Below are 27,856 nucleotides of genomic sequence, written 5' to 3'. Positions count from 1 at the left end.
TGAAATCATGTTCCATCATTGCGTAAATTTTTGGCAACAGTAGTTTACCGATTCTCAAATTCATCCTCAATAAAAATGTCACAATCAGGGTTATGGCACAATTGGTAAATATAAAGAACATATTACTATTATGGTAGCTAGAGATCTAATAACGCGGAAATATGTAAGCATCTTGTTACCTGTTTTAAAATGTAATTAACTTTTTACAGTTAAATTTGCATATACTGTGAACAATGTATAAAATCAATAAAAATATAAATGAATTACACAAGAATTGTGATGTTAGGACGTCCATTTACGTCAGGAAATACACCTTTTAATTGAAATGAAGACAAATGATGAATTGAAGCAGCTTTCCACCCGTGTTTCCTATGACGAAACATCATGTGCAGCCAAGAAACAACAATATAGTTTTATAAAAGCTTTATTAAAGCAATTAACACAATCTCAATTATAAAGTTATAATTATAAAGGTGCACACATACTTATACCTTTTACCTTAGTATTGTTAGGAAAATATTAAGATCACGTAAAATTAGTTATACATTTTAGCCAATATATAGCCTTTATCATTTGCTTCTAACTGTTTCTCTCTGTAGATGTAGACGAATGTTCTAGTTCTCCCTGTCAGAATGGAGGTACATGTTCTGATCTGTTAAATGACTTTTCCTGCTCATGTAATCCTGGATACACTGGAAAGAAATGTGAAACAGGTAACATTCAACAATACCTACCGTTATCTTGATGATATTTTTTCGTTAAATAATCCAGAGTTCTCTAAATATACAACCGAAATTTACCCAAATGAACTTAGTTTAAATAAACATAAACAACAGTAGTTGTCCTTTTCTAGATTTAGAAATTTCAGTTTCTAAAGGGAAACTCCATACAAAAATTTACGACAAAAGAGACGATTTTTCATTCCCTATTGTTAATTTTCCACTTTTAGACGGCGATGTTCCTTTGGCTCCATCATACGGTGTTTATATATCCCAAATCGTTAGTTATGCCCGGGTGTGTAGTGATGTCATAGATTTTAATAAACGTAATCAATGCATCACTGGTAAATTATCAAGTCGGGGATATCGTTACCAAAAATTACTTAAAACTTTAACCAAATTACCTCATAGATACAAAGATTAGATTAGTAAATTTGGCTGTACCTGTAGAAAACACATCCATGTTCATTTTCTATATAGAGTTTACTCTATCTATATATAACATTATACATATTTATTAAAAGGTTAACTCCTAACTATCCTACTGCCTGTCGATACTTTTATTTAGGAATTGCAAAAGTCATGTCTTCTTTGACTGTCCATGGCGTTAAAACATTAAATCCCTGGGATGTGTTGTAGTTGATTTTAGTCTCTGATGCATGATGTTTTATTATTAATTGTTTTTGGCTTTTAACTAGCTTCAGTAACTGCGAGTACTTTTTTGTTAATTTGACCTGTTGATACAATTTGTAATGCATTTTTGTTATTTAATGTTTACTAATAGTGTTATATCTCGTCTCACTATTTTTCAATATATACCACCTTTGATAAGTGTTTGGTATGACGATAAATTTTCATTTCTGTTCTCGTACTATGAACAACAAAATTATTTATTTTGTAATAAATATTTCCGTACTCCATATATACCTTACAACAAAGTTATTTTCATTTACCTGTGTACGTTATTTTATTTGACGGCATTTTGTCCAAGGTTTTGGTTGTCTTTCTGATATTGTTTTACATCTAACCACCTGGTTTTATAAATTTTGTATTTACATTGTGTCATAGATCAAATTTATTCGTTCAGTGTATGTTCATTTGTTTTTGTTAATATGTGTTTTGATTGAGTTAAACCATTTCAATTGATATTTTATAGTGTGTCTTTCTATGTTGTGATGTTACACTATTGTTTCAGGTTATGGTGAAGGTTGGCGCCTATTAAAACGTTAAAACCCACTGCATTTGTTTGCACCTGTCCTAAGTCAGAAACCTGATGTTCAGTGGTTGTCGTTTGTTGATGTGGTTCATAAGTGTTTCTCGTTTCTCGTTTCTCGTTTTTTTTATATAGATTTGACCTTTGGTTTTCCTGTTTGAAGGGTTTACACTAGTCATTTTTGGGGCCCTTTTAAGCTTGCTGTTCGGTGTGAGCCAAGGCTCCGTACTGAAGGCCGTACTTTGGCTTATAATGGTTTTTTTCTTTTACAAATTGTGACTTGGATGGAGAGTTTTCTCATTGGCACTCATACCACATCTTCCTATATCTATAAGATATGAAAAACACATATAAGGTAGCACAATACAAAAGCAACTAAATTTTATCAAAATTTCATTTTCAGCTGTTTTTGTTACTTCTTAATATTCAAAAACCACAGAAGAAAACATTATTTACATATCTTGCACTGTTAATGAGTTTTGATGATAATTAGTTTTATAAACAAATGCACCTATCTGACTGATACAAGATAAGGACATGTGGGCAGTACTATGTGCTTAATCAATAGAATCATTTGACAGCTTTATGGCCACTGACCAGCAACAAAAATAACAGTTATGAAAAAGAGGTGGATTAGGGATTTATGGAAAAATGAATAATGAATTCCAAATAAAATACATTTCTGTTTTGGAGCTGCCAGGAGAAAAAACAAAACAACTATTTGGAGCTAAAGAGGGAATCAAAATATAAATGTACAAATATTAAATAGATATAATCGTACAACAACAAATGTTGCCGATGTTTTTACTAGAATTTCTTGAGGAGAATGTTTAAATATGAATTTTTTTTAAAAGAAAATACAAATTAAATATTTCATTTTCAAACTGCAAAAAATGAAAAAATCTACTTTGTGTAAAACACCATATTGTCATTGTATACAATTATAATTCTAGAAATCCCCCATAAGGATCCTCTAGATTGACCAACTGATCATTTTGTGTACACATGCATAACTTACTTTTTGTAATAATGCAAAAAACAAAATATATCATTTTATGTACTAAAAGAATAAAATCCATATTGAAAAAAGTAAATGCAATGTGTAATTAAACTTCTGAGCTCATTAATAGTAAAGGTTTATCATGGTGGGCGGAGTTTTGACCATATCAGTAGCTACTGACTTACAGCAAGGTCAATAATGATATAACATTTCCCGCCAGATCTGATTTTTGATGCATTTTCTTTATATATTTAGAATTGCTGAATTGGAATGCTTTCTTACTGGTCAAAACCTAATTGATTTATGATTAAAAGCCAATCCTGAAGTATCCCCATGATACATGTGTGAATTATATTGAAGTTAATGGGGTACAAGTAGGAAAATCCTTATTTATTCAATTGTGACACATTCATTTTTGTCAGGAAAATGTAGTTTTAAATGAAATTAGCTGCTAGATGGGTGCCCCTATATGCCTGATTTCACACATGTTGTTCCTTGACCAGTTATCTTCAAAAGGGTGTCTCAGATTTCCAAAAACATCAATAGAACAAATTTTATACCCAATTTAATTTAGTGATCTCTTATGAATTGAGGTTGCAAACTTCATTGAGGGTTTATGAGAGAATGAAATACAATAGGAAAAATTTGAGACACCCTTTTGGAGGTCAAACTGTGTTTCACAGGAATCTATAAAATATTTTGGGATGGTATGAATAACAAAGAAGCTAATTTCATTCAAGTGTGGACATCACAATGTAGCAACTAATTACATAATAATTAATTATGTAATAATCATGTCATAATGCAATAATCACCATTTGAAAGATAAATCTTTCTTCTTTCTTTTGGTACCTCATTTATAATATTTAAAGCTGGATGAAAGAATTTACATCAGTTTAAAGTTGTCTGATTGGGGGTGAAAAAATCTTTGTATTGTGCTACCTTGAGCGAGCTTTTTGAAAATTACTCAGATGTTTTTTGATGAATGGTCTTACACAATCCGTCCTACCAATTCATTTCATATTCCTGACATTTTGTAATAAATTATGTATGGTAAACATACGAACAATTTTAAATTTGAATTAGATTATAGAGAGGCGGCAGATACCAAAGGGGTCTTCAAACTCTTTAGTTGAAGACAAACTGACAACACCATGGCAAAAAAACGAAAAACAACGAAAAGACAAACACAGTCTACAAAACGCAAAATAGAAAACTAAAGACTGAGCAACACGAACCCCACCAAAACCCTGGGGGATATTTGGTGCTCCCGAAGGGTTAACACCGAAACTGGCAACGTCGTGTTGATCATGTAAGTTCAAATTCGGTGATAAGTCTCATTCAGGTATGTCACATTCGAGGGAAAGAGGATGATATTATGGTTACGACAATTATAACATATCCATTGTCATCTCTGAAATAGATATTCCATAACAGTCAATCGACTGGTGATGGTGTCCATATAATTTTGGACGTGATGGCTTCAACTATCTTCATTGAAACTCTTGGTTTAATACAGCAATAAGCAGCAATATTAATTGTAATTGCTAACAATAGCAAGTAATTGGGACTATTGACATTGTGCTGATTTGTTATTCATAACGGTAAGTTCTGTAATTATGACTCTTTGAATTTTGCTGTAGGCTAGGGCGTTGGTGTCGTCCCGACACTTCTAGGTAATGACAGCGGTTATTGAAGTAACAATAGAACGTGCATGTTTATTTGATTCACAAATACCACTATAAAAGAGCATTTACAGCATTTAATTATCTTATATCTAAACGAGATATTTTGTGTATATATTTAAATTGTTCAGAACGTTCATATCCTAAATTGTTAGATTATATGTTTGAATTTTACCAATTAGATATTAATGAATGTTTACGCCGGCCTTGTGAGCATGGTGCAACATGTTCTGACCTGGTTAACGATTATAAGTGCACATGTGCACCTGGATATACAGGAAGACATTGTCATACAAGTAAGATGTATTAATAAACATAATATAACCTGATGTGCAATGTCCTTTAAAAATATTTTTGTTTTCGTATCTTTACACTTCTCCAGTCTAAAGCAATCGTCGCAATTAAAAAAGAATATCTATTTCGTTCCGATTGATCTAATGACAAAACCATCCAAGGCAATTTCCTATTCTGACTTATTCTCTGTATCTCTTCTCTGATTAAAAAAAAAGGTAAGACACACTCATCAACGATACCACACTTATAATTTGTTACGCCTGAAGCGCGTTTCGACTACAGACGACTCAAATCGAACAGTTTGCATGCCAAATCAAATACGAAGTTGAAGAGCACTGAAAACCTTACATTTTAGAAATGATAAATGCGGCTAAAGATATCTATGTCTTTTCAAAACGTTATAAATTTAAAGGAATGGTGCCTAAGTCACTGTTTTTTTTTAATTTTAATTGTATGACAGTAAGCCAGCTGAGTAATAAATCAAAATATTTAGTTGTATCTGGTAAATAATCAATCAACTCTATGTGATTGGAAGCCTTTGTTTGTTTTTTTTTTTTCTTGCTCATTAATAGAAATGCATTTTGAATTTAAACATACATATTCATCATACTCTTCTCCTGCATATTGGCAGTATTTTTGTGAAAATATTAAAATTCTATTTTCTTGTTAGGTTTATTTATTTTAGAGTAATACATTTCTTCAGATATCGATGAATGTTCTAGTATCCCTTGCCAATATGGTGGACGATGCATAGATAAGGTGAACGATTACGAATGTGTTTGTCTTGCAGGATACACTGATAAAAATTGCTCTACAGGTAAAACCCTTGATGTAATCTATACAATAATAGTCTGTACCTAAGGGTTTTCGTTAAGTTTCCTTCAGTTGTTTCTTTAGCTGTCTCGAAATGATAAATACTCAACAGAAAATCAAACATACTTCAGTGAAATTCTCTTAAGCTAGCTGCTCCGCCTGATCTGAAGACACCTGCCTTTTTTTAACTCTGTAAAAAAGAAGTGCAGGACCCAAAAGGGGAAATGAAAATTCATAAGCCGAGGTAAAACCGTCAATACCTTGGCAGAAAAAGAAAAACGACAAAAAGACCAAATAGCAACATACAAAACACTTCATAGAAAATTAAAGACTAAAAACCCCAAACCCAACTAAACACCGAGGTGATCTCAGGTGCTCAGAAAGGTTAGCAAATCCTCTTCATATGTTGCACCCTTCGTGTTGTTTATGGCAAGTACTAATTTGGTGATAAGTGTAATATAGTGATGTCATAATCGAGGAAGAAGAACGGATTTTGGCTACGACAGTTTAAACATATTGGTGTTCATTTGTGACACAGATATTTCATAACGGTCAACCATGTATGAGGGCGTCCGCATAACTTTCAAAGTGATGATTTTACCACTAGGAACCCTTGGTATGCTTGCTTCCTTCCAAGCAGCAACCCTCTATCAATGAAAGCATGATATGGAACGCAAGCTCTGGCTTATATTTACTCCATATGTAGGCGCTGCTAGAATGTAGCTACAGAAAAAAGGAATGCCAACAATACGAAAACTTAAAGAAAAACCGGTTAGAAAATACAAATAATTACACCATTACTAACACAATTATATATTTATATTTTTGTAATGGTTAGAAAATACATAAAATAACACCATTACAAACGAAATCCCAATTTTATATTCTATTTTTAGAAATTAAACTGTGACGTCACTTTTTGTGGCCTTGATACATACGTGTGACGCACAGTTCATAATTCTATTGTGGTGTAAATGGGAGGTGTCCGTTGTTATTCTGTGGTTTACATGTTGTAATGTACTATTATATTCTATTATTTATGTATGTATGTCTCTGTCCTGAGTGTTCTTGCGTTTTGTTGTAATTTATTCCAGTCACGTAATGTTGTCATTTTAGCGGTATTTTTAACATTACCATATAAGCGGGGTGTGGCTAGCCATAAAAACAGGTTCAACCTACCATTTTAAGAAGTCCTGTACCAAGTCAGGAATAGTCCGTTTCTATGTATGTTGTCGTTTGTTTTTGTAGCAGTTCAGTGTTTATGTTGTTCCGTTGTTTTCCTCTTATAGTTGATGTGTTTCCCTCGGTTTTGGTTTGTGACCCGGATTTGTTTCAGTTAAATCGATTTATGACTATTGAACAGCGGTATACTACTGTTGTCTTTATTTGTCATAGAGTAAAATTCTCAATCAACTCTCATTTTCAATTTTTAATTGCAAGTAAAGATATGAGACTTAACTGTATCTGTGGTGAATTTATGTTGCTTTCCAGATAATTAATTTGTTATTTGTGTCGTTCGATTGCTGTTTCGTTGACTTATACCCCACTTCCACTTTTGTTCATATGGTATACAGTCGACAAAAAATAAACATATACGACAGCGAACACAACAAAAATAGAACTGATTGCAATACTGTGCTCCTCTTGAAGCTTGCTCCGTGTGATATTTTTGAAACAAATAAAAGAAACTGTGAGTGAAATCAGTTGCTTCAAAAGTATTTCCGTCGTATTGCTCAGCTGCCGAAGTTGACAATGAGATATATTTGAAAAATTCTAAATCGGCAAAGAACGTAAATCATTTAGTCTATGATTTGTAACACCTTAATCTGCTGCATTAACCGAATCTGGATTGACAGTAAAAATTAGAAGTTATAAAATTATTATGATTAGATTTAATCTTGACTGAGAAGACGACCGTGGTAGTGATCTTTCAAGTAAGAACAGAAATACATTGAAACTGGTATATTGAATTTCCTGATTAAAGACTAACATAATCACATTAAATAGTTGAATTTCATTTGAGATACCAGGCTAATAAAACGTCTTTTTGTGCCTTTTGATAGGCTCGATTCTAGCTATTATGCAAGCTCTGATAATAATTATATTTTAAGCGAATTTGTGAGCTGTAGATTATTGATTAAATATAGTTTGAAGTACATCTTGAAACTTTTATTAAGGTCAAGTTTCAGTAAATGAACGCCGTCTAGCGGATTCCGCAAAATGTTTCGACGTTTTTGTACGATTTTTGTCCCTTTGACTAGATTTTGCAATAATGCAACAGGCAATTTTTCAACTGGACTACGATAAATTTGGTTGTGGGAAGTATTTATTTTCTCTGAGAAATAACACCATGCCTAAAACTGAAGATGAAGAAATGTTATAAGGTTTTGAAAATGAGTATGAAAATAATCATGAAGACGATCTTTGATTTGAATGAAAAATCAAGAACCCAACTGGCGTCAGGAACGTAATGTGGTAGAGCGTGGATTTCTAGCCGATCAGCTGAAGCATTGTAAAAACTGTAGCTCCCTACTATTTCTTCATATTTCAATTTGATATATTCTGTTTTATACGATTACAAAACTCATCCACAACGAGCAATTCACAATTAAATTAATGCCAGTAATGCCAATCCTATAAAATGTAAACTGGCCATCGTAATCAACAATGACGGTAAAAACTGAAGCTTCTGACAATATCTTGTGAGAAATTTTCGTTATGTCGGCAGATATCGGTTTGAATTTTGGAACAGTTATGTTTAATCATGACTTACAGATCATGTTTTTGTTTCGTTCTTGTTAAATAATATTTGACAATATTATGGCCCTTGGAAGAAATTTCATTAGAATGTACTCGCTCAGACGTTATCATTCGTCGACCGACTGTTTGAAAAAAATACATCTTTCGCGATTAGCTGTATGCGGAGGCATTCGTGTCTTACCGACACACTTAGTTCTCACTGCAATTAAAATGTTTGACCACCTTTTATTTTATAATAGTTTATTGAAGTGAAGAAAAAAAATGAATACTACTACACAATGGAATGTCCTTTGATTCAAAGCATATCAACATTTTGAGTTTTTAAGAATCTTTATCTGTGTCACACTAGCAAAGCAGACCGGATTACAAAACTTCCTTAATGAATTTGAGAAAAATGCTGCGAGTTTGAAAGAGATTTTGTGTACATATGAAAGATACAGTTTTATATCGCGGTTTATTAGGATACAAGTGTAGTATCCATATGTGAAAGGGATGTCATTATTGTATTTCTAACATAAATGTAAAAAGTAAAATAATAAAAATACTGAACTAAATGGATTATCCGGCAGATCTGTGATTCGAATGTGTATCCTGTATAGATATATTATCAGTGTATTTGCAGGGTGTTCAAGAGAATTGTTATTGCATAACTCATTTCTCAAACAAACAGTCAACAAAGTGTCTGTTACATAAAAAGGATATAGTTTGATATTTGTTTTGCACGATAATATTTTGTCCTTGCCTTAGATATTGACGATTGTATACCAAATCCATGCAGAAATGGTGCTACATGTAGTGACCAAGTAAATAGCTACAACTGTGCATGCATTCCTGGGTATACTGATAAAAATTGTGGGACAGGTATATTAATATATATTTTACGATTTATATTCGTGTTGCTTACTTTTCATGTATTTTCGAACAAGTTCAACTTTAGAATATCTCGTGTATTTTTTAACGTGTTCAATTTTCGAATATCTCATGTATTTTTTAACATGTTCAACTTTAGAAAATCTATACCATTTGCTATGTTTTGGGTTCTGAAAACTAACATTAATGTATCAAAATTTTTATATACTGTATTATTTGAGGACGAAAATTTGTTTTGAAAGACTTTATTTGGCTTGAAAACTTCTGAGCTAATTAACCCAATTTTCATAGCACTTTCCATAACTTTCTGATAATAAGTCACAACTCAAAATTTCTAATTTAGTGAGCATTATTTTCTTGTGAATAGTCAATAGTAAGAACCTTAGTCCCTTCAAATGAAATTATCCAGACTTTTTCCTTCGTCTCTGTAAATTTGAATAATCAAACAAACATGTACTTGCTGGCTCATTTTGGAATTATTTTTTTTAATTTTCGGCAGATATTGACGAATGCTATAGATCACCATGTCAAAATGGCGGTAGTTGTACTAATCTGATAAATAACTATACTTGTTCCTGCAAATCAGGTTATACTGGATATAACTGCGATACTGGTAAGTTTATCTTCTTGGAAAATAAATGAAGCTACTATCAAATAAGCGTGTTTCCTCCTTTAAATAATCATATTTAAATATAATTGATTATTATTTAGGATGAAAGTGAATGAAACTTGTCAAATATTATAAGATTTGTTAGATCAACTTTATCACACAGTAACACTAAAAATTATAAAATATTTTTTACTAGTATCAAGACAAGAGACACCATAATTTCGCAATGAAGGTAAAGATGTTAAATTTTGATTTTAGTAAATATATCACTTAAGACTGTGCCTTTGAATATGAACGATTGGTCTTTTTACAGATGTCAACGAATGTTTATCCATGCCGTGTTTGAATGGTGCGAGTTGCCTTGACCAGATAAATAAATATACGTGCATGTGTGTACAAGGATATACCGGGTATAACTGTCAGATTGGTATGTTATATATGTATGCAGTATAAGGTGCATGCAACATATTCGTTTATGTTACCTCTCTAAATACATATTGCCGGATCTCACTTCACTTGATATACGATTCTTTCAGCTTGAAATCTTCTTTTATTTTTTTAGCTAGACATGATTAATTATTCAGACAATATATTACATACACACGATCTGTTTTATGCTTGGTGTTGACAAACTTGAAAAAAAAAAGAACATCAGGAAAGGGTAAGTATGGTATTATTTTTTTATTTCAAATAATCAAAACAAATACCAGAAATACATCTTAAATTCCTGTTTAGTCTGAATTAAGGTATCAGTGATTACTTAAAAAAAAATTAATGGTTAAAAGGATAAAACACTGGAAAATTCATGTTGTCTACACTTTGATTGATAAGTCTGACATGTGGTCTTTTTCTTTCAAGTTTAATTGACGTCATTATAATAATAATAGCTAGTTTTATATCTTTTTACTGACAGACATTAACGAATGCGTAAGTTCTCCATGTCGTCATGGTAACTGTACAGACGATGTAAATGGTTACACTTGTTCCTGTTTCCTTGGTTACAGCGGCTATAACTGTGATACAGGTAACAGTCAAAAGAAATTGTACAGTTGTTTAGTTCTTATTTACTGACTATTATAATTTCAAATTGAACTGTATGAATGAAACAGTGAAATATATAATGTAATTTGCGTTATTTCGCGTTTGTTTTTCAAGTGAAAACGGGAAAAGATCCTTATATTAAAATAATACTTAATACATTTTATGCGGTTTAAGCTCATTCTGGATTTACCGTCATCACGTTCAAAGCCAAAATTTAAATGCATCGGGAGTATTAGTACCTAAACAAGTGAAAAACTATATGGCCAAAATGGACCTAAAAATTGCCAAATTAAAAAGTAAGGTCAACATTCACTGATGGCGTTGGAACCTTTTTGTCCCCCGCGCAACGCGTTGCGGGGGACACAGAAATACCGGGCGTCCGTCCGTCCGGTCTTGTTAGCGCTCTCACATGTACAATTGTTGCCAGATTTTTATGAAACTTATATCATAGGTTTATGTCAGCAATGTCTTGGACAAGTTCGAAAATCAGTCCCGATCAATTATTTTTTAAAGAGTTATGCCCCTTGATTATATGGAAAATTGCATTGTTAGCGCTCTCGTGTGTACAATTCTTGCCAGAATTTTCTGAAATTTAAATCATAGGTTTATATCATCAATGTCTTTGATGAGTTTGAAAATAAGTGCCGATCAATTATTTTCAAAAGAATTATGCCTCCTGGAAATATCAATTATATGGAAAATTGCCTTATGAGCGGTCTAATATGTGCAATTCTTGCCAGATTTTTATGAAAAATGACGAATTCGAAAATTAGTGCCGAACAATTATTTTTGAAAGAGTTAAGCCCCTTGGAAATATTGATTATACGGAAAATTGCATTATTAGCGCTCTCATAAGTTCAATTCTTGCCAGAATTTTATGAAGCTTATATCATAGGTTTATGATTATTGAACAGCGGTATACTACTGTTTTCTTTATTTATATCAGCAGTGTTTTTAACACTTTCGAAAATAAGTTCTGATCATAACATTTATTGTAAATAAAAGACTTTTTGGCTGGAATTTCCGATAATATTGATTTTATTAATACCATGTGTGTAAGAAGGCATTTCTTTGTTTAAGTATATCAACATGAGGTCAAGGACTGCATGTTCAATGCATGATCATCTAATTACATTATCTGATTGGTCAGTTCTTGAGATCGGTAATTAATATCAAATTTCTACATGTGCTCGGACATGCGGTCATTCGCCTTTGTTTTGGGAGAGAGAAAAGATCGTTTTTGAATTTTATCTGAAAACCCTCCCATTTCCCTCCCTTTTAAGCGTTATTATATAGGACATTTATTTTTCTTTAAACATCAATTAAGGACAATATTCATTGTATTGTTTATATACTTTGTATATATATATGTTGGTGAGTTAATTTTTTCAACTCACTTTTATTTTTGTCATTTTTATGATGTTTATTATTTTAGGGTGTGGCACTTTTTCAACCCCACCTTTGCTTATTAAAGTCATTGTCATTTATGCAGTACTATTATAATTGTTAAGATGTAAGTTGCATTTTAAATTAATTTCTGAATAAATGACATTTTACTCAACTTGTGTTTTATTAACAGCAAACATAGCTCAGACTCTTTGATCTAGGTCATTTATACAAGGTTTTCTCGTTGTTATCTGTGTCTAGGAACATTAGCTGACAAAAAATATTTTTAACGAGTATTCCCCTTGGAAATATTAATTATAATGGAAATCACATTGCATTTGCTCTGAAGCCTTCATTTCTCTAAGATATTAATAAAAAGTCTTATAGAACAAAACAAGTGCTTTTTTTAGTTATTGCCCTTGTACCTTGGTTAGATATGATATGTGCAACGCGGGGGACATTGGAACTTTGTTTTCTTATTTTTCTTTAAAAAAAATATATCAATAAGAAAACAAACAGTAAACTAACAATCAACATTTTATTAAACATTGAAAGTGTGTAAAAGAGTAGGTGTTTTTCTCAAGTTTTCAAGAAGGTAAGCAATTTGTGCTGGCACTAGATAATTGCAAGAAAAAATCCGATGAAACGTCGTATTCTGAAGTGGTACACGACAGATCAACGTATTTATGATATATTATAAATTATAGTATTTTTAACAGCAGAATTTAGAATTAGATTGTATAAATATGATTACAAATAAGGTCTATAAAGGCTGAAAAAAATTCAAGGTGTGAACGTACTACAGGGGACGTTAGAAAGCGTAGATCATATTATATATATATGAATATTAAAACTATTGTATCTTAACGCATTTTGGTAATTGATAATTGATGTTGGTGATATTACAGATATAAATGAGTGTTTAAGTACTCCGTGTCAACATGGTGGAACCTGCAGAGATCACGTGGATTTTTACACATGTGATTGCATGCCAGGATTCACCAACTATGATTGTGAAACAGGTATGGAACGTTCTTCGTGAAGTTAATGTAATTACCAATACTTATTGAATTCTTGGTTTATATATTTATTCATTTCTATGTCATGTTATACACTATGGAAATAGTATACTTCAATAGAAAGTAGGGATACAATAAAGATCAGATTTCTAAATCTTACAGAAAATCATTACGGTTGTTAAATATTTTGTGCTTGCTAGATAACTTACGTATAAAGTAGGACAATGTGACTTGCGTTTTCTCATTGAAGATTGTTTTATGAAAGTACAGTTATTGATGTCCTATTTTTTACAGATATAAATGAATGTGGTAGTTCTCCTTGTCAAAATAATGGCACTTGTCATGATCAGGTCAATGGTTATACTTGTCACTGTCTGCCCGGGTATACTGGAACCTTCTGTGAAATAGGTGAGAAAATATATGAACACAATTTCCAATAGATCTGAAATAACCAAAAAGGAAAAAATGTAAAGCCAAACCGGACAAGAATATGAGAAATTTAAAATAAGTCTAAATTACGTGCGCCTGTCGCGCCTTTCTTTACATCATAAAAGCTGGCACACACATTCATTTGAAATTCAATGATGTATAAATACTGAATTTTGAGGAGCTATATGATCAAAAGAGACCTAAAACGTATAGACAAATAACCCTGAAGTCAAATATGCCTGAGGCTATAGGAACTTTAGCTTTTCAAAAAATCAACAGAAATTTAAAAAAGTTGTAAATGTAAGCACTGACTTCTGAACTAATGATGCCATTGGAGTCTATCAGTCTTTAAACAGAGGTATCTACATAGTGCTATAAAATGAAAATAACACTTATTTTTGTGAGCCCAAACTGCTTTTCTGGATTTACTATTTTATCAGACGAATTCTTGCAATGACATTTTCCACAGTGACTACAGATATATTCAATGCATTTAATTTACCAATGTTTAAATGTGCCACTGTCCCAGGTTAGGGAAGGGCTTGGCGCCAGTAAAGATGTTTATCCCGCCACATTCTATATGTGCCTGTCCAAATTCAGGAGCCTTTAATTGAGTGGTTGTTTTTTTGCTGTTTCTTATATTTGTTTTTTCGTTTATTGTTTTGTTTGTTCTTGTGTTGTGCCGTTACACCACTGTCCCAGGTTAGAGAGAGGGTTGGCACCTTCAAATATGTTTAACCCCGCCACATTCTGTATGTGCCTGTCCCAAGTCAGGAGCCTGTAATTCAGTGGCTGTCGTTTGTTGCTGTATATCATATTTGTTTTTCGTTCATTGTTTTGTACATAAATCAGGCCGTTATTTTCTCGTTTGAAAAGTTTTACATTTGTCATTTCGTGACCTTTTATAGCTTTCTATGTGGTATGGGTTTTGATCATTGTTGGAGGCCGTACGGTGACCATTTAGTTGTTAACTTCTGAGGACTATTCTGGTAGGTTTTTGAAAAAACGATAGGACTATGGTAAAATTGATCCTTGGTAAATATTGAATTTTTGTTTTGTTTAGGCTCTATTCTCCATGAACGCTGATTACGATATAGTTTTCATTTGTGCTTTTGTTATATCGATAGCCAAAATGTTAAAAACTAAAGTGTATGCCATTATTTTGAAAGTACAAATCAAATTTTTATCATTTGTTTGAGAGAAGTTTTGACAACGTACATTATTTCAGACATCAACGAATGTAATAGTTCACCATGTAGAAATGGTGGCAGCTGTCATGATTTGGTCAATAGTTATGAATGTAGCTGTCGTCCCGGCTTTAGTGGCAGAAACTGTGATGGAGGTAATAAATGTGTCAACAAACTACAAATACAAATGAGATACTAGTACTTGCAGTTTTTTAAAGTGAAAAAGTTTTTACTTTCATATCTATTTTAACAAAGGCAGTTAAATATATCATATAATTATATGTATATGTCTTCAGACTATCAGTTAAGGTATTCACACTATTCTAATATTAACTACGTGATTACTTTGAAAATTAACGACCAATATGTCGATCAACTTAGATTCCCTTTTGCACACCCCGAAAACAATATTTATTAAATTGATTACAGTATAGGGCTTTAGCAAGAGCAAATTTTATTGGATAAGGTCGATATCTAACAATGAGATACTCGGAGCAATGCCCATCAGGAGAAATTTGTTTCGGATACTTTACGCGGTTATATCAAATTGAATACAGTTTTACTACACTTAATTTTTATGTTATTTGTTGATGTTTTCATTCAACTTTTTTATATAATTCTTCATTCCTCTATTTCAACAGACATTGATGAATGTTTGAGTAGACCCTGTAAACATGGGAGTCGATGTATAGATAAAGTGGATGATTACGAGTGTATTTGTCGTTCTGGGTATAATGACAAAAACTGTTCTACAGGTAAATAAAAATAGGAAATACAGAGGAGACAATCACAAAGTCGTAGAAGGACACACAAACCAAATGGCCAAAATAAACATACAAAAAAGACAAGTAACAGCTCTTTAAAACAAAATAGAGGAAAATAAAGATAGAGCAACAAAACCCCAAAACTAATTGGTACCTAAGTTGAAAACCCCAGCTGCTTGGATTATTTCATGACTCAATTTACAGAGATTATAAGATGTCAGTTATTGGTGCATTCGATGCGCATTTTGTGAAATTAAATTGTGTCTACCAAAATTCTAGTCCGTTTGAAGCATAAGAAAAATAATCGTTGTCCAGAAAACACCGTTATACATTACCAATGCATCGTTTTTCATGGTATTCAAGCAAATATTCTCAAAATATCAACTATGAACATTTAACTAGGGATATATTGAATAACTTTTGTGACGCTTGAAATAAATATGAATAAAAGACGGGTTCATATTCAAAATTATATATGTTTATCTGTTAAATGGATAATTAATTTATATTTATATATATTTATTTATACTAAGATATAAATGAGTGTTCAAGTGACCCTTGTATGAACAATGGTACATGTGTGGATCAAGTCAACGGGTACATTTGTAATTGTGATGCAGGATACACTGGAATTAATTGTGCAACCGGTTAGTACGATATAATATATAGTGTATGTACTCATACACTGTTCAAAACTTCAGCTTTGTTATTCTGTTTAACAGACGTGAACAATTATTCCTCAAATGCATATGTATTATAATTTGGTGTTAATATTTTGCTATTATAGCTTATTTTATTACCGATGTTAGCTATCAGGAAGAGACTTAGTGCAACGCTTAATCGAAAATTTCAAGAATAGATATTGTATTTCGTTCTAATAGTGGATTATGATTTGATTTGTCTCATAAACGTTATAGATATTTTGATGTCACTTCCATGTCGTACCATTTCACCATATCTCAAATAAGATAGGAATATGCTTTCAATTAGCTATTGACATGGTTCACACTATGCATTGTAAACCCTTAAATATCTGAACGTCATATGTTATATGTGTGAGGTAATGCACTAACCATAGAAGATATCCTGTTGATGCAGATGGTCTCACTTACTGTGGTGGATGTCATTATATTATGACTGTTTCACTTCATAGTACATAAAAAGAATGACAGGAAACAGTAAGAATATTGAACAATTCAACAGACCAAACAAAAAAAACAGCACCCGTTTACCGACAAAACAAAATGAACACAAACGTACAAACTATGGTCCAGACAGCCTGGCTGGACATATCCACAAATTGTGATCCAGTTTTACGTGCGCAGTGTATATCATTACATAAAAACGAACACCAACAATCCGAGTTTATCTCATGTGATCCGAAAGGGTAAGAACATTTTCCTTCAGTAGTGGCAACCTTTATGTGTTTATGGAATATAAACAATCGGTAAAAAGTAGTATTCGATGATGTGATGGAATCGCGGGAAAAAGATTGTAATGATGAATATTAAAACATACCATATGTCATTAGTGACACAAATATATCTTGAATAATGGTCAACAAAAGTCAAGAACGTTCGAAGGGAAGACTTCAACTTTAACAATTGAGATCTTAGTTTGATTATATTCCTTGTAATCAGAAATCCTCTATTATTGTTAAGCATGATAGGGAACGCTAGTGAAATATATACTTCATATGAAGGCTATCCTGGAATGTTGCTACATCGAAATGGAAAGCTGAAATCATCACTGTTTTTCAAATTTTAGATGCAAGTCATGGTACGAAACTTTGAATTAGTTCGTGACAAGACATCATCTATGTAGTGGCAAGAGAGGTTGAAGGATGTTGCTAGCCTAGACTGTTTTCATTCTTCATAAGAAGTTCATGTATGAACTCAAACTCATATATCAGCAGGGTCAAAATGTGCTCGCTTTTGTCGTGTAAGAAAATGTCCAATTGTTTACTTTTATATTTTGCCTATAACTACCCTGTGTGTTGTTTCATCTGTTTTACGAATTTTAATCAAGATTAAATACAGTTCAACCAAAGCATAGTTATGTTTTTTATTTCCAGATATAAATGAATGTGCGGGAGGTCCATGTAAAAATGGCGCAGCATGTAATAACCTGATTAATTCATATACTTGTACATGCTTACCTGGTTACACAGGATATAACTGCACTCATGGTAAGTTTTTTATTTTTGATTCAAATTTAAATGCATATTTGTATTATTACTTTTATAAGCTCTTTTTAATCTTTTTGATTATAAAACCCTACATAATTTCAGACAGACCAATATATTGATGTGTTGTTAAATGACGTAACTACCTCTCACGCTTTTTACAAGTGTGCTTGCTGTTCGGTGTGAGCTAAGGCTCCGTGTTGAAGGCCGTACTTTAACCTATAATTGTTTACTTTTTACACATTGTGACTTGGATGGAGAGTTGTCTCATTGACACTCATACCACATCTTTTTATTTATATATAGAATGTAACACGCAGAATTTCCGTAATGAAGGAAACTTGAAATAGATATTTTACACATACACCCAGTGTGAAATTTAATGTCAAAATATTACCTTCCGTGCGAATGTTTTCTTCTCATTGTATGTCCCGTTTAAACAAGGACGCTATTAACAATAAATTCACAAGAAAATGTTCTGTTAAGTACTAAAAATGAAAATAAATTGAGATGAAAACGACATTTTTATATAATGTTATGATTTCCCTCCAACAATAGCAAACAACGAAGACAGCAGGATATAGAAGATGTGGGTAAATCTGGTTTAAAATGTTGCTATGCGAAAAATATTTCTGAACTACCAACTATTGACTGTATACCTCTCTGAAACATGCCAATTATCCGTATATGCATGCAGCTAGATCAGAGAAGTTCAGGGAAACAATACCAAAATAATCGATGATATGCAGCAAAGATTAACACTTTTGAAATTAATTTAATAAGCAAAAAGTAAAAGAAAAGAAAAAGAAAAAGTATGGGCGTCATACTTTGTATTTTCTTACTATCAGTTTTAATAAGTTTCCCTTCATAGATGAGTATTCTCATGATTCAAACGACAATCGTCAGTGTTTATTTATTAAAGACAAATGCTAGATTGTATCTTTTGTGTATCCTCCGCATATTTATATTACATAAAAATAAACTGTGCAATACAAGATATGTGGGAGATGAAAAAGCATTATAACATTATATAAAAATAAACAACCCGACCACACTAACACTTTTAAGTAACTACTTTCTTTTAACTTGTTTCAAAATATATCTTATATTGCACTTTGCCAGCGCGCATCGTATCTTCTCTAACTTTTTTGGTTTGTTGTATTGCTTGTGCTTAAAGTATCTCAATACATTAATAATTTGAAGACACGTAGAGCATGACAGTTTTTTCTACTCAAATTAAGGAATGAAATTGTCATTTTGAAATGTGTTTCAATTTCTTAAATGATATATTATAATTCTGCCTCCTTTTATGGCGTTAATGTCAAGGAAAGTACTTGACATTTGTGAATTTAAGTTAATGGTGATAAGGGTTAGATATTCACAAAATTTATAAGATTGATGTCGCGAAGTTCTTGTATTTACTATGATAGCAGCAATTATTTGTTTAAATAAAAAAAATATATAATGGCCAACTCTAATGTTATCAATGACTGTGCAATACAAAAATATTCCTGTTCTGTAGGTGTAAAAATACTCATCATAGATACCTACAGTAATATTTTTGTATTGCACAAATACGTGATTAGATTAGGCAAATTCTATGTTCAACAAATTGATCCCAGCCCTCTAAAACATTTGTTGTAAAATACAACATTTCAACCCCCTCTTTTTTTTACACAAAAACACTTCGGAGTAAGTGAAACTTGACCTCTTATTATCCTACAGGAACCCCCAAAATAACCTTTCATCGAAAAGGAAAGTGCTTTACGGATAAAGAGAACTACATGTGTAGAAAAAAATTAGCAAATGATATTGATTATAAGAAAATGCAAACATAAACGATCTTTTTACTGACAAAATTCAAATAGATCTTTAGAAAAAGTATCATAAAGTGTATAATCTTATTCATACAAGGTTAAAAAAAATGAAAATGTATGATTATACCCGCAAACTAAATATATTTTTTTTTCATTTTGTACAGATATTGATGAATGCAATAGTTCTCCCTGTCAACATGGCGCTACTTGTCACGACCAGGTTAATGGATACAGCTGTCAGTGTGTACCAGGATATAGCGGGACGTTCTGTGAAATAGGTGATAACTTCCATTTATAATAGTTGACCATCTTGTAAGATAAACAGCTATTCACTATAGGCAAAGAAGTGTGGTCCGTCAGCAAAACGTGTATTATTATAATTCAGATGTTATTTCAATTATATAGCTAATCAGCCACAAAACCCATTAAAACAAACAAAAACAAAAACAAACAAAAAGTACCCCAAAATCAAAAAAGGAAATAAACGAAATCGTTGCAAAGTTATATATATATGTTCCGGACCATATGAGAATTTGACCATACGCGTATGGTCATGAACAGTTATTGCATAAGTCATAACCATTCAAGGTGTCATAAATTAGAAGTTTTTAAAAATGAAATTTTGACGTAGATAATAATTTGGTAATCATTGTAATACTCACAAGTTAAAATTAAAGTAGAAGCAATTTTGCATGGTCATTATTAGTTTATCTTTACGAAACACAATATGTCGACTCCAAAAATAACTAAATGAACTGCTAAGCAAGAAGTCAACTGTTTTAAACATTAGCAATTGGAGCATTGAATCCTTCTTTTCTCTTTATTTTGTGGTTTCTATTGTTTATTTGTAAATTAGAATTTCTTAAACATTTCAAATTATTTGAAGTTATTTAATTTGTTCATGCTCCTCTGTATAGGAGTTACAATTACAGTAGTTTATACGTGCTGTCCCTCTGTCATTATGTAGAAACCACTGTTATTATAAGATCGTATGAATAAGAGTATAAACACATCAGTTCAGTGAAAATAAGTGGAAATTAGAAGAAATTAAAAAATATCTAATCTTAACGCCGGGGAAAAAGAAAAAAATGTCCATGCCCCAAATATCTGTTGATTCACATACGGACGAAACTGTCGACAGGATAAAGATGCTTAAAATTGACTCTAGATAGCAAAAGGAAGACAAAAACAAATATACCAAGATTCAGACCATATGTAACAAAGATAAATGATTTAAGTTTGTTATTTGTGCCGATTATGGTTCAATGAACGAGCTGTGTCTGTTAAGAAGTTTGAATTTATTTGAAAAATACCTATATGGTCCGGTCCGTTAATAACCAAACGAGTATATACTCATATGGTCCAACCATACGCGTATGGTCGGACCATATGAGTATTCCCATATGGTCATGACTATACGCGTACGGTCCAGATACTCATATGGGCTGCAACATATATATATATAAATAATTGATTTATATCTATTTCAAATATATGATGCCTGAATGCAGTAACGTGTACATATTGACCACCATAATTGTTTATTTATATGCCCTTCCAAACTTTATCAGAACGTTAAGTTACCTGATTTTGGCGTTGCTCCGTTTAGCATGCGTTTTTAACTATGAAGCTCGATTTTTAGGCAATGCATTATTTGTTTTATTCCCTTGTTGAAGGATATATTCCTGTATTATTTAGCTGTGACATGTTAATCAACAGTTAAAAGATTTAACAATTAGGCATAATCTGTTTACATAATTATACGAAATCTATTCCAGATATAAACGAATGTCAAGGTGCTCCCTGTATAAATGGTGGAACGTGTCATGACCTCATAAATACTTACAACTGTTCCTGTCTACCAGGTTTTAGTGGACGAAATTGTGATGGAAGTAAGCTTCGTTAAATTGATTACAGTGTATTATTCAATGTCATAACTATTTATTATTTAAAGTACAGATACAACTGGAAATCGTATATGTCAAAGAAACGTACAGGCATTTGTGTTAGTTTCTTGTTTCTACATAAAGAAAAATTCTAATTTGCGTAGAACTAAACTGACTTCAACAATAAATTCATTTCAAAACTACTCAAATACAATCGAATATCTCATAACTTCAATTGCTTGATTTGCCGTAGTTTCTGTTGTCGGCTTTTCTCTTGCTAGTGGTTTGCTGTAAGACCAGAACAGCCTTGTGTGCATACCAATTGTACTTTCAGTTAATATCTTTATAGAAATAAATTAAAATAACGAATTATGAAGGATATAAACAACATTTTTCCCCAACAGATATTGATGAATGCATATCTGTGCCTTGTCAACATGGAGGACGTTGTATTGATAAAATCAACGACTACGACTGTATTTGTCATGCAGGCTATGCAGATAAGAATTGTTCCACAGGTAATACAGAATTGGATTTTAATTTATCGTTTTAATATTTATTTTGTTTTCATATATATGTAAAATTTAAAGTTAAATTTTAGATACTTATTTCGAAATAATCTGAGGTTTACAATATGTTTGACTTTCGAATTGAAACTTTTCTAATGATGCTTTTTCTATTGTAGCATCAAAATTAAATTTAATTTATCTTCTTTATGAATGACGGGTTTGTTTGTATGTTTCTAATTATTATTATCTTTTCAATAATGAGATCTAAAAAATATAACAAAAATAGTGAACCCCAAGGCAAATTCAAAAAGGAGAAGGCAATTAAAACTGACAAAATCAAACGCTATCAATCAACAGAGAGAATTTGAGTACACATTAATCAAAGTCATTATTTATTAATCAGTTCGATGAAATTCAGCTATTTGACTGTTTTATAAAATCCCTCTTGGGCATAATTTTTCTCTTCGAAATGAAAATACTTTGTCAGGAAAATAACTGCTTTGTCACACAAACAAGAAATATGTCTTTTATCAGTAAAAATAAGTCGAAAAGACAAATAAATATCAATAAAAAAAACTTAAAACAACTTCTACACTAATGCATTGGGTGGTCTTTCGTTTCAAGATAAAGTGATTATATTTACGTGAAGCTACATGCTGAAATAAACATGTACAAAGATTCAACATTCAATACTGCAAATGAATAACTTTTCAAATGCTGTTCACTAGAAGTCCAACTTGCCCCCAATTGTTAACAAGTCATATACTGTTTATAAACATTTTTATTTTTAGAAACATTAAAGTTTTTCTATCCACAGGAATAGATAGCCTCTGCCAAATTTTGGCAACACATTTCGAAATTTAAGGTTTTTATTTAGTACCTTTTTTTTGTCTTTTCCCTAATCGATTTACGAGATTTGAACATCGGTTAAACTATTGTCGCCTCAATTAAATGCTCCTAAACTTTGTATTTGATAGGGCCTTGCAACAATTTGATTCGAACACTACTGATGAGAAATGTCTGAACGAAACTCGCGTCTGGTGTACCAATTATACGACTAATTAGTACTTTAGAAGCTTAAAATATTGGACATTTGGAAGTCTTTGTAAATTTTATTTAGTAATGAAAAGTCAAAAAGCAAAAATACCAAACTCCAAGGAAAATTCAAAACGGAGAGTCCTTTATCAAAAGGCAAAATGGTTTTATATCACATTAAAATCTGAAACATGACTGCTAACAGAAGTTAAAGAAATTTATACAAAACAAAACAAAAATCCTAGGTCTGAACTTTTTTAAAGAAATAATTTACTGAGGAATTATTTTGTACTTCATAATATGTGTCCATTTTGGCTTTATTTTTGGGATGTTCTACTATCAGTTTGTACTTCCTTTACTTATTTAATGTATTGTGTAGTGCTTTTGTTAAAACGTTATTTATCTTTTCGCCTTTAATTTGACCTGATTTAGTCTGTCTGTCTTTCATCGACTTATTGCTTGACTGATACATTGTCTGTGTCTAAAAAGTAAAATCACAAAAATACTGAACTCCGAGGAAAATTCAAAAGGAAAGTCCCTAATCAAATGGCAAAATCAAATATTAAAACACATCAAACGAATGGACAACAACTGTCATATTCCTGACTTGGTACAGGCATTTTCAAATGTAGAAAATAGTGGATTGAACCTGGTTTTATAGCGCTAAACCTCTCACTTGTATGACAGTCGAATCAAATTCCATTCGCATCTAATCCCATAAGTGATATAAGTGATATATTTTCGCCGTCTTATATCTTTAGATACCAGAATAGTTGTCTGAACGGTAAATTTACAGAATATGTCATATTCCTTATTGAGAAATTAGTTTTGTCCGAATTTAGAGTCACATCGAGGTTTTTGCATGCTTATCAGTAGAAACTCACCCTATTAACATATCTACTTTCGCTCATTTGAAATTGATTCAATTACCTAAGTTTATTAATCTGATTTATAATTTCTAAAGGATTTACTGTATTTGAATTTCGTTAAACTAATGCTTCCCCTTCTTTATGGTTCATAAATGTTCCCTTTGTTTATTCGTTCAGTGTTATATTTCCGATCGGTCATGGCTCTGAGAGATCATTCTTCCCCAGATAGATATTTCCAGATTTACAAGTTTCAATATTCGTGTTACCATGGATTCCTTTATTTCCTTGGTAGAAAGTCTGATTCGTAAAAAGCTCACTATTTCGGCGGTACCTTAGTTCGTGCTTTTATTATTTACTTTTAATAATGTAGCTAAGATTCGTTATGTCGTCTATTATTTAAAATCGATGTATCACCCTATACGGGAAATCCAGGAAAATTGGTATCCCCCGATAATTTATCAATCTTCAATTTCATACTTGGTGACAATCATTTTTATTTTTCAGATATAAACGAATGCTCCAGTAATCCCTGTTTGAATAATGGCACATGTCTAGATCAGATAAATGGTTATACATGTAATTGTGATTCAGGATATAATGGATTAAATTGTGAAACAGGTATGATTAGTGCCACACACTTAAAAAACGTGAAGGTTTTATATAATTGACAAAATTACAAAGATGCCGGTTCATTTATGACCTTTGGAAATGTGAATTATAACAAAATTGCCTTGAACAGCTTTTATGTTCACATTAAGGATATAATCAAAAAACTTTTTTTCATAGCAGCTTTTTTGAAGTGATGCCCAAGATTTTTTTGGTTTCTGCTTGTTTAATGGGAGTTTGGTGGTCTCGTGGTAGCGTGTTTGCCTCGAGTGTGAGAGTTCGTGGGTTCGAACTCCAACCTGATCTAACCAAACACTGGTATTTGATGCTTCTCCGCTAAGGACGCGGCATTAAGGGATAAGAGCAAAGACTGGTAGGCTCGGAGTCAGCATAATGTGTCCGGGTAGGGTTGACATATCTTTCTGCGGACTGCTACTTTGTGAACTAGCACGTTAAAAATACGGCTCAGCGTGTCGGCCTATTACAAAACAGGGTTCATATTCATATCGCACTAACATGTTCTTGTCCTTATTATGCCTTTAATTTGTCTCTGGACGATAAACAGCCGTCCATCTATTATAAACTGCTTATTTTGCATTAATTGCATAATATACTCCAAATTTACTACCCATTGTCATGACGGGCATTAGAAATTTGTTCTTTAATTTACAGAATCAATGTTCTATCACAATAAAATAAAATCTAAACGTCATATATTTTGTACATATGTTTAACCTTTGCAAAACTTCGTTCCGTTCAATTTATTTGTCGCCATCAGCGTTATGTGCTGTACTGTCATTCATTTTAAATTAAAAGCTGTCTTGAAAATAATTTCAGTAAATTTACATTACAGATATTAATGAATGTGCCAGAAATCCGTGTAAAAATGGAGCCATATGTAATGATTTGATAAACTTGTACACATGTACCTGTCTACCTGGTTATACGGGATACAATTGTTCTCATGGTTTGTATGGATAATCATTTGAATTAGTTATCTTCGCCGTCAGTTGAATGTCATTGGTCTTTTGAATACGTAAATGAAAGTACTGTCAGAAGACATTATATCAACTATTTCCCCGACCTTCTTGATAATATATAGAAATAATATACATAAAAATATTCATATGTTGAACAATTCTGTGTATATCTGTTCTGTTTTATGCTTGACATTGGAATGCTATTCATCGAACAACAGAGTAGAATACATGAGTAAGTATCAATTTTACTCTTTATTTACATCTGTAAACCTTGATAGATGTCAAATGTGTTCAATTGTAATTAATTTACACAGATCTGTATAGTCGACAAAAATATATAAGTCTGACAAAGAGAGGATCAGAAATATATATTATAAGTTAATTGTATCAGTGCTTTTGCATACAAATTCCGTTTTACTTTGTAATATATAGATACATGATCATAACTTCTTTGTGTTTGTCTTATTTTACATTAAATGCCATTTTGCATAGATATTGACGAATGCCACAGTACTCCTTGCCAGCATAGTTCTACCTGTCATGACCAGGTGAACGGATTTGTCTGTCAGTGTCCCCCGGGATATACTGCAAAATTTTGTGAAACAGGTACATTTATAGTAATAAAAGAATTTCTCGTGTTAACTACCTATCATTGCCTAATTTTGCACTAACTTTTAACTTTTACTATTGAAAAATAACAAAAAAGTTTTGAAGAACAAAATATTTTTTTTTTGATAAATCCTAACATCTATATGAAAATGTTTTGCTTTTTGTTTAAAATTTATTTTTTAATCTTATTCTTCTTTTTAACTTTTAGATATTGATGAATGTAAAAGTAGTCCATGCATAAATGGAGGCACATGTCATGACTTGATCAATAATTACAATTGTTCCTGTCAACCTGGCTACAGTGGGCGAAATTGTGATGGAAGTAAGTACCGAATTATCATTCATTATTCCCTCTTTTCGTAGCTTTCTGTAAATTGTTCACTATTACGCTAATGAATTTTAAGCAGAAAAGTATATAAAATAAACGAACTTCAAGGTAAATTCAAAAATCAAAAAGGGGAAGTCTATAAATACTAACAAGATAAAAAAGAATTTCAAATATTTATGGATTTTTTTTTTACATGCACATTATTACAAAAGTTGTTATTAAAAACAAAATAAGTAAAATGAGAGGAAAATAAAAGAAATTTTTTTTTTTATCTACTTAGGAAAGGCAATAAATCAATCCCAAAATAAAAAGAAAGAAAATATATATTAGATTTAAAACTAAAACACTAGTTGTTATGGTCGAAATATTGCCATTGATTTTTTTTTAAGAAAAACCATATATCACTGACACTCTATGTCTTCTAATATTTTTTTCAAATAAGATACTAGAATGAAATCATCATAAATACTAGGCATACTGTGTACTCCAGACGCGGGTTTCGTCTACAAAACACTCATCAGTGATACTCGAAAACAAACGTTTAAAAGCCAAATAAAATACGAAGTTGAAGAGTAGAATATTATCATAAAAAGGTAACAATCACAATTATTCACATCACCTGGTTTCCTTAAAATTTGGCATAAATTTGCCAAAGCATATTATGTCAACATGTACTCAAACTCGTTTTGCCGACATAGTGATCCGACAACTTCAAATGTGTTTCAGATATAGATGATTGTTCAAACCTACCATGCCAATATGGTGGTCGATGCATAGACAAAATTGATGATTATGACTGTGTTTGTCATTCTGGATATACAGACAAAAATTGCTCTACAGGTACTCTGTAATGTTATATAAGTAAATATTAATATCATAATATAGGAAATTTATTTGATTTACCATCAGGGAGTTACGTTTAATTTTACAGTATTTTTTTGACAGCAGGAGTTAACGCTGAATCAGCAAAATTCTAAATGATAAAAATCATTTGACGTCTATGCTATGGATTTTTGAAGAATTGAAACATAGTTATCTTGTCTGATTATATCATGATCTTCTTTACCTAAGTCAAAAATACGAAAGCAATTTTGAAGCTGGCGATTGGTATAATGTTATGATATACATTCTTTTCTATACTATATACAGTATACGGAGACAGGTCTCCAAAAAGTAGTTTGTATTCTGTAACTTATTTGAAGTATAAATATCTGCAACACAAAACACAGAACAACGAGGACG

General features: G+C 31.7%; 1 protein-coding gene across 1 annotated transcript in view; it reads left to right on the top strand.

The window, feature by feature from the left end:
* LOC127736940 (fibrillin-2-like) overlaps positions 1-27,856 on the top strand; it is a 120,288-nt gene that overhangs the window by 46,113 nt on the left and 46,319 nt on the right. Inside the window, exons 30-50 of the mRNA XM_052247503.1 lie at positions 600-713; positions 4,800-4,913; positions 5,615-5,728; positions 9,232-9,345; positions 9,854-9,967; positions 10,278-10,391; positions 10,878-10,988; positions 13,300-13,413; positions 13,705-13,818; positions 15,068-15,181; positions 15,668-15,781; positions 16,324-16,437; positions 17,865-17,978; positions 19,957-20,070; positions 21,571-21,684; positions 22,083-22,196; positions 24,596-24,709; positions 25,551-25,664; positions 26,170-26,283; positions 26,495-26,608; positions 27,341-27,454. Of these exons, the coding sequence (XP_052103463.1) occupies positions 600-713; positions 4,800-4,913; positions 5,615-5,728; positions 9,232-9,345; positions 9,854-9,967; positions 10,278-10,391; positions 10,878-10,988; positions 13,300-13,413; positions 13,705-13,818; positions 15,068-15,181; positions 15,668-15,781; positions 16,324-16,437; positions 17,865-17,978; positions 19,957-20,070; positions 21,571-21,684; positions 22,083-22,196; positions 24,596-24,709; positions 25,551-25,664; positions 26,170-26,283; positions 26,495-26,608; positions 27,341-27,454 (2,391 nt within the window). The remainder of the gene's footprint in view (positions 1-599; positions 714-4,799; positions 4,914-5,614; positions 5,729-9,231; positions 9,346-9,853; positions 9,968-10,277; positions 10,392-10,877; positions 10,989-13,299; positions 13,414-13,704; positions 13,819-15,067; positions 15,182-15,667; positions 15,782-16,323; positions 16,438-17,864; positions 17,979-19,956; positions 20,071-21,570; positions 21,685-22,082; positions 22,197-24,595; positions 24,710-25,550; positions 25,665-26,169; positions 26,284-26,494; positions 26,609-27,340; positions 27,455-27,856) is intronic.

Source organism: Mytilus californianus, unplaced genomic scaffold (assembly GCF_021869535.1).
Source record: "Mytilus californianus isolate M0D057914Y unplaced genomic scaffold, xbMytCali1.0.p SCAF_4, whole genome shotgun sequence".
Lineage (NCBI taxonomy): Eukaryota > Metazoa > Mollusca > Bivalvia > Mytilida > Mytilidae > Mytilus > Mytilus californianus.
The sequence above is the reverse complement of the archived record's forward strand: the minus strand, read 5'-3'. Positions and strand labels throughout refer to the sequence as shown.